General features: G+C 38.5%; 1 protein-coding gene across 1 annotated transcript in view; it reads left to right on the top strand.

Annotated features, from left to right (window-relative positions):
- The window catches only part of LOC104404585 (pituitary tumor-transforming gene 1 protein-interacting protein-like), a gene marked incomplete at its 3' end in the record, with an annotated part of 18,774 nt that extends 11,169 nt beyond the window's left edge, over positions 1-7,605 (top strand). The window contains exons 5-6 of the mRNA XM_010013045.1: positions 1,918-1,986; positions 7,559-7,605. Coding sequence (XP_010011347.1) covers positions 1,918-1,986; positions 7,559-7,605 — 116 coding nt within the window. The remainder of the gene's footprint in view (positions 1-1,917; positions 1,987-7,558) is intronic.
- Between the last annotated feature and the right edge of the window lie 240 nt (positions 7,606-7,845).

Here is a 7,845-nt window from a genome sequence, read left to right as displayed (position 1 = left end):
AAACTTCTTTCTTTCTTTTGTTTATTTTTTTCCCCCCCCCCCTCCCTGAACTGTCAGTATTCCTTCTAGGAATTTTTAAGCGGTGGGGTTTCAGTGTTCAAGAAGCCAGCACTGATCTTTTCCTTGAAAGAATACTTGGGTGCATTAATCCCCACATGAGGAATGTAGCTGGCTCACCTAAGTCCATCCCTACCACAGGAATTCTAGGACTGTTAGTGCATTGTTTCAGTTCATTATTTTTATCCTGTGTTTGAACTTTGAGTCTGGCTCTATGTACTAGAGGTATAACTCCTCATGAGACTATACTAAATAGATTCTCATTAACTTCTTCAGTTTAACATCTGCTTTTTTATTTGTATAATATCAGGCTTTCCGATTCTTTAAGAAAAACTCAATTCCTTCGAAGTCTCTAGAAATCAAAAGAGATTTAATGCTTTTTTTTTTTTTTTTTTTTTAAATGATGGGGAAATAATATATTTTCTGAATCCTATACCAGCATTTTATTTATTTGATGGTTTTGTATTTTGCAACACCAATGTGAAGTGAGACTATTGCATAGTTACAAGACACTTGGTCTCTAATAAAGTAGTCTTACAGAAGGGTGCCCAAAAATGGGAGCTTCTGGTCTTCCTGGTTGTGCAAGTGTGGGGAATTAGTTTGTTTTCCAAAACGGTCTAACATTGTTTTCCAATAAAACTAACCTGTTGCATGTGTTTCCTGCTGCTGAACTCCCCCAAGATTTTTCTAATTCTTTATGTGGAAACAAAAAAGAAGGAACTATAAAATTTTTATGTGAAACTTTACATGGACTCTGAATTACTGGATTGTATTTAAATGACAGAGATGTTCAAATAGATTTATGCTGAGCAGGTGGAAAAATTGAACTTAGATTTACAGTCTGGTGTCTATGAATTCTGTTAAAACATCTGGCATGCTGTAAGTAGCCACTGGATGTCACTCTTGCTTAACTTGTGTGTTGGTTGCTGCAGATGTGTGGTAGTACAACTGTTCATGTCTCTGTTAGTAGCTGTATCAATATTGTAAACATTCATATTGAAAATCTTCAGATAGTGCCTTCAGTTTTCGAACATGCTTAGTACTTGGGAAGCATGGCAGGTGCCCATTCACTAATCCTGAATAATTGTCATTAATTCTATCAGAAAAAATAACAGACACATAAGTATTGTTTAGCATTTGCTTTAAGAGTTCTACAGTTCTTGTATGGTTTATCTAATGGTTAAGCGAAGCTGAGCTTTCCCCAAAGCAAGTCACAAACCTTAAGTGCCTGCATTCAGTAGAGCATATCTGCACATGCACAGCTCAAATGTACTATGTAGGCTCAGCGTTTCCCAGAATCACTCAGGTGATGCACTCGGGTAAATCCTTGCTCATTCCAGAACAAGAAAGGCAGCTGCTAAGAGAGTTCATGTAGGCTGCTTTCCTCGGGGCAGATGGAGATTGGATAGTGATGTGTATTGGAAAGATAAATTGTTCTGGCATCAAGCGCTTATGAACCATCAATCTTCTTCCAGGGGCAACAATGGACTTAATTGTGCATGTGCAGGACACTTACTCTGAAATGGGGTGTCACACATGGGGAAAATGACAAGTAGGAATCGTGCTTCTGGAACAGTCTGCAACCTGTTCCTAAGAGGTATTAAATTGTCCTGTGGCGTCTGAAGGGCATATTACTACAGTGGGCGAAGCATTTGGGTATTGTAAAATGTGAAAGGGTAACTCTAAAAACTTGTCAGTTATACTTATTCAGCTGTTAAATTTTACATGACTGTGAAGAAGTATCTCAGGTCAGACTATAAATCCTTTTTCAAAATAAGTCAAATGAGTAAGTAGTGATTGCCTAGCAGTGAAATCGTTTTATCCTCCTTTTACGCTTTCCTTACCTCCTTATTTTTCTAGTGGACCAGATGAAGAAGAAGAACGGCTAGCTAGAAAGAGAGAGGAACGAAGATTACAGTCTCTTCAGAGGTAAGTCTTGCCAGCTTGGTACACAGCTATAGACTTCCGGGTAATAGAGGAGTATTCTGCCCTTCTAATGGAGTACTAAACAAAGAGACACTGTGGAGTTAGGCATGACAATGTCAGGTGTTTACAAAACAGGGCTTATTCTGAGCTTTGTGAACCTGACTAGGAGCCTGTATTTCCATAAGTGAACAGAGTGTGAGTAGGTTGATGATCACTGTGGCAGGTACCACAAGTGCGCTGTGTCAGCCAAGAGCAAACAGGAGGGGTGTGTCTGAAGTCTTGCCTTGTCTCTCCTGGGCTGATGCTTGTTTGTGGCATGAGTTAATGCCCAAGTGAGGCTGGGATTCAGAGGTGAAAACAACTTTCTTGATTCATTTGGTAACTGGTTCTATTAAAATCTGGTTGAAAAAGGTAGATAGAGAAGTTGCTAGTGAGATACCCGTTAGAAATTTTTCTCAGGAAATGGAAAACTTTGGCTCAGATCTCACTTTAGACTTAATTCTGCATTTCTATCGTTTCTGTTAGAACTATGTAGAAAAAAGTGCAAGAGTCAGCAGTAATACAGTGCTTCTCGGTGAGAACGGTATTCCTTCAGATGTAGGTTTTTATAGTGTAGTTCTCCAATGACTCTTCATGGGTTTTACATTTATTCTTTAGGTAACCAATTTTCATAGGTAGGACCATGACACCTAATATAAACCCGATCATACCTTTTGAATCATACTTCCTTTCATGATCTGTTTTGGAGAGTCACAGTGGATTAGCTTCAGCAAGACACGAGTCCTAACCAAACTAATGCTAGGTTTGAAGCTGTCAGGTGTGGGTTTGAATCCCCACAGACTGCCAAGGTAATCGATCTTTGGTTTGCCACTTCCTGGTTATGTTCTCTAAACACATTCCTGCCAAGTAACAGGTGGGCGCCTTCACTGCCTTGCTGATACCTACTGTTTTCTCCTGATCCCAGATTGATTGTTAATATGAGCAGAGACTGCAGGGAGCAAAGCATACTTCCAGATGAGACCCCTTGTGGAGCTTTTGCATGAAGACGTTGTTTCTCTATTATATATGTGCACAGGAAGACAAGGCAGACAGGCAAACATGCTTGGTTTGCTCAAACATGGTATGTTTCTGGCTTGGCAGAGAAATGAGAGCCAGTAAGATCTTTCTTAGATATGTACCTACTGTCACTCATATCTCTGACCAGCAGGAGCTGGGAAAATTGCTCATCTTAACTCCATGCAAATCTGTTTTCTGGTTCTGAACTGCCAGGTTATATAAGCCAGTGTTTGCCCTGAATCTGATAATGATTGTGCCTCTGAAGTAGGCACTGTGATTCTAGGAGGCAGAATAGCTTAAATTGATGTGTGCTTTAGCCTAAACTTGTTAGCAATAGAAACAATTAGAATGGCATACAATGGGAATGTTTAATGAAGAATTTTTCAGAGCTTTGCTTAGTGCAAAGCTTGAATGATTAGTTTTAGTTTTGTGATTTTGATTAGGTTTTAGAGCTATTACACACTGGCAGTTTAATGTATCTATTTCAGTTTTTTACTAACTGTGTAATACAGTTTAGTAGCATTTAAATCTACCAGATTGTCTTTATTCTGCAACAAGTTTTCTTTTTAACATAGTGTTGCAGTAATGTATATTCTGCATTTGTACTTGTTTAGGAAAGCATAAGCTTAAAAGTAACTTTCTGCAGAGGGAAGATGAGAGCTAAATGTCTCCTGGCATAGCTGAGCTAAAATTACTATTTTGAAAATGCATATTTTTAGGTGTAATGATGCTACTAGTTTAACCTGTTAGATTGTGTATAAAGACATTCTACTTCTGATGTAACTGTGAGCTGCTGATGCATTCTTTCATGCCCAAGGCACAGCATTCCTTAACTCTGTTTTGCTAAAATTTGTTTTGCAGAAAGCTGTTCACATTTCTGTAGGGTTTTTGATTTTTATTTTTTTTTCCTGTTGAGTGACTTCAGTGAACAGTCTCAGCATGTATCCATAAGGTTGCTGGGATCCACAGGATGCAAGGACAGCATGAATCCAGGGATATTCTCTGTGAAGCAGAGAAACTGTTCTAATTGCAAGAGAGAGCTTAGCAGCAACCACATGGTATTTCCCATATTCTGAACATGCATACCTATTGTGTGTGTCGCTGGGGGTTATGGGAAACCACGAGGAGTAAGCCACTTCTGGCAACCAGAACACCTCATCCAACCCACTGCTTGCTTCCTGTAAGTCCTTAGGAGGCTAGTAGTAGGCTATAGAAGAGATTAATAGTCTCAACAAGCCATTTTTGACCAGCATACCACAGAGGAAAACACTGTGCTGTGTGGTCTTTCTTTTCTAGGACCTGCAAAGTTTTCACATAGTTTCTGAAAATAGCTTGATAGATGTTCAGATAAATAGCATGCAAGGAATATGGGCACAGGACTGACCTTGCGTCTGTCTGGGGTTTTCTCCTTTTTCTTTTTTTTTTTTTTTTTTTAATCCCCCTTCTGTGTTACAGCTAATTCATATACAGCTGTTCAGATCAGTTGGCAATGGAAGGAGAACAGCACTAGCGTGAGCTTGGTTTCCTAATTCGATTAGTGAATGGTAAAAACAAAGTAAAGGAATAAGCTGCAAGGTAATTGCAGCACCTCGTATTTTCTGGCTTTTCAGGTACACAGTAAAAGTCTGCTTTTTAAGTTTAAATTTGTTTGTGTTAAAATTCAGTTTACTACAGATACTTAGGAAATGTCTTCTTGGAATACCTAGATGGCTGTTAGAATGAACCCTGGTGGTGTTCAAGGCCAGGCTGGACAGAGCCTTGGGTGACATAGTTTAGTGTGTGGTGTCTCTGCTCATGGCAGGGGGGTTGGAACTAGGTGATCTTAAGGTCCTTTCCAACCCTAACTATTCTATGATTCTATGAAGAGTAAGGGTAATGACATTGGCCCTCTGTCTTCACAAGGACAAAACTAGCTGTCACTTCACTGAGAAGGTTGAAAGTCACTGGTGATTACATGTAGAATTTGCACTTACAGTGAGGGGCAGGAGTGGAAGGAAACCTGGAGTTCAGGTTTTGACTAATACTGAAGGAAAAAGGGTATCTCAAAGCTTTACTCCTTTATTTGACTTCATATAATTTCTAACATGAAAAATCACTTTAAAACATAGCATCAAGTAGTGAGTCTTTTCAGTATGCTCATTTAATTATTTACAGCTGCAAATACATTGTACATTTATATGTTAGATTCATATGATCTATAAACCATGATTTATTTTATGTTAGAAGTTTATAAACAAATGAAAGACAGTGAGATAAACTGCTGAGGCTAAATCAGTAGTGTTCTGGTAAGGAGAACAAGGGGTGGGGGACAGGGAAAGAAAGTATTGCAGTTCATTGGTGAAGAACCAAGTATGGAAAATTATGATAAGAGTTGTTAGTATTAGGAAAAATACTTTCTCAGCTTACAGCAGTGGGGGCAATTTATGTGAAAAGCCAAGAATTTAGCATATAGAAAATGAAGTAATAGTAGTAGTATTAAGAAATAACACGAACTCAGACTGTAAAGTGACTTCAGTTGATCATAATGCAAGATGTGAACAGTGCAGTAAACTGATTCAGTGACTACCTGTTCAGAATTGCATCTGACTCTTCTCAGTTGATGTATACCTAAGCCTTCTTGACTGTACAAGGACTTAGTCATGGCTGATATGATATAATCGTGACTGCCTGACAGAGTTTGAATGTTTCGCAAATACTACTGGTATTACATATCAAACGTAAACAATGTAAGGATTTTAGATGTTTGGTGGTTTGTTTTGAATAGCCTAAGGAAGTATCCTGAAGTGTTAGGGGTTTAAAGCCTACACAGTGTGGTGTTTCTCCACACTCTCTTGCCCTCCTTACACAGATACTTAGTGCTTTCTGTGTTCAAGGCAAATTCAGACTGACTGCTGGGGTGCTTGAGATTTTCTCCGTTATTTCAGACCAGGTATGCAAAACAGTGAAGAACGTGACATTAATTAGTACCACCAGTAGAAAACCTGCATTGATGTCACAGGAAACTATAAAAAAATAAGGCATGACTTTATACAGGAGAAGGCTGCTTTAAGTAGAATTTTGATATTCTCTTCCTGAGATCGGTGCCTCATATAATGTCTTCCTCTTATGCAACACAAAGCAGGAATCCTGTGTTCAGGTTACCCTTAGCAGATAAAGTTGTCTCCTCTTCTTCCTGTTCTCTTCACCCTCTCAGTCCTGGCTTTCTTCCTCTACATGACTTTCATTTAATCTCCTTGATTCCGCAGTTTCTCCTCCTCTTGCAGTTTGGCCAGGTTGCTTTGTTTCCTATGCTGTCTGTGCTTACATAGTGGAAAAGGATATAAGGGGAGATAGGTATCTCGGGGAAATAGTAGTGGAAAGTTTTGAGTCAGTCTTGTTGGTTTTCTCATCACGCTTTATCTGCATGCTTTCCAGAAGTGCCAGTTGCAGGGAAAGGCCAGTTCAGCCCTTTAGCTCTGTAGGAAGCATGATAATTGTTTCTGAGGACACACAGGATCTGATTAGCAGTAGGAATTGTTTGAAGGTGGAATGTGCATAGGGCAGATGGGATCTTTGGTGAATTAAGCTGTCAGTGCTTAACAGCTTTCTGCTGAATATGTGCAAATTAGAATCAGCCAAAAGTCACAACTTGTCTGAATGGGTTGAATTTTGATAGGGGCAACAGTGTACTTATTTGTTAGAGGAGCATTGTTTTGCCAAATTCTATGTTCTTTCCTCAAAACATATAAATCCTAGATCATCCTAGTGAAACAGTTGTGTAGGAGCTTTTTTTGTTTTTAAGCTAAGCAAAATAGATGCTTCCTTTGAAATGTAGGAAAATTATCTGAGGAATGATGGGACAACTTCGTTTAGACTTCCTTCATTTTATCCCCTTCACAAAGGGGGAAGGGGAAGAAGAAGAAACGGACTCATTTGCTTTATGTGAATAATTAAAGTTTGGCAATATTGGATACAGTCTTGAAAACTGTCTTATGATTCGATAACATAACTAGAGGCATCCAATTTTTATATTAGCATCATATTTTAATTCTCTGCATGGAGGCCATGCTGGATTTTTAGAAACTAGTAGTTTTCACTTATACTTGCTGTACTGTCTAAACAAAACAGTAATATACCTTTCATCTTTTTAGAATAACTATATCAAAATAGGATTGAAGGACACTGTGCTTGCAGTTAAATTTTACAGTTAGGCTCCCCGCTGGAAAGCATTAGGGAGTCTTCCAGTGTTGCACCTTATGTATAGATGAATACTTCAATGTGCGGATGTGGACGTACTACTTGTACATAGAAAAAACGGTTATTTTGTTTGTGCTAGCAAGTATGTCCTATTTTTACATTGATTAGTGAGAAGTTATAGGGGATCTTAAAGTGTGTATGGAAAGATAAGGTATATGACTGACAAATGTTATTAAAAAAATGTACTTGCGTACTAATTTAAAAAATGCTGTCATATGTTTCAGATGTAATTTTGCAATTCAAAACAGTCTGAATATTCTTCTTACGCCTTTATTTGTTGCAGGAAACATGAAAGAAAACTGAAGCATGATGAAATACGCAAGAAGTATGGTATGTGGTAATCTTGGGTTGATACTCAGTATCTAAACTGAATCCTTTTTCCTAATTATTATTATTATTAAAATTCACAGCAGAAACAAGCTGCTTCATGAGCAGCAGAAGTAATCAAGCAGTTTCTTACTGATGCATATCTTCTGTCACCTGAACACCTGATCTCATCACTATTATGCTCCTGTTCTTTTCCCACACTGACTCTCCCACTGGGCAAGAGACAACATGCTTGATGGGGTG

Source organism: Nestor notabilis, unplaced genomic scaffold (genome assembly GCF_000696875.1).
Source record: "Nestor notabilis isolate BGI_N333 unplaced genomic scaffold, ASM69687v1 scaffold18944, whole genome shotgun sequence".
NCBI lineage: Eukaryota > Metazoa > Chordata > Aves > Psittaciformes > Psittacidae > Nestor > Nestor notabilis.
The sequence above is the reverse complement of the archived record's forward strand: the minus strand, read 5'-3'. Positions and strand labels throughout refer to the sequence as shown.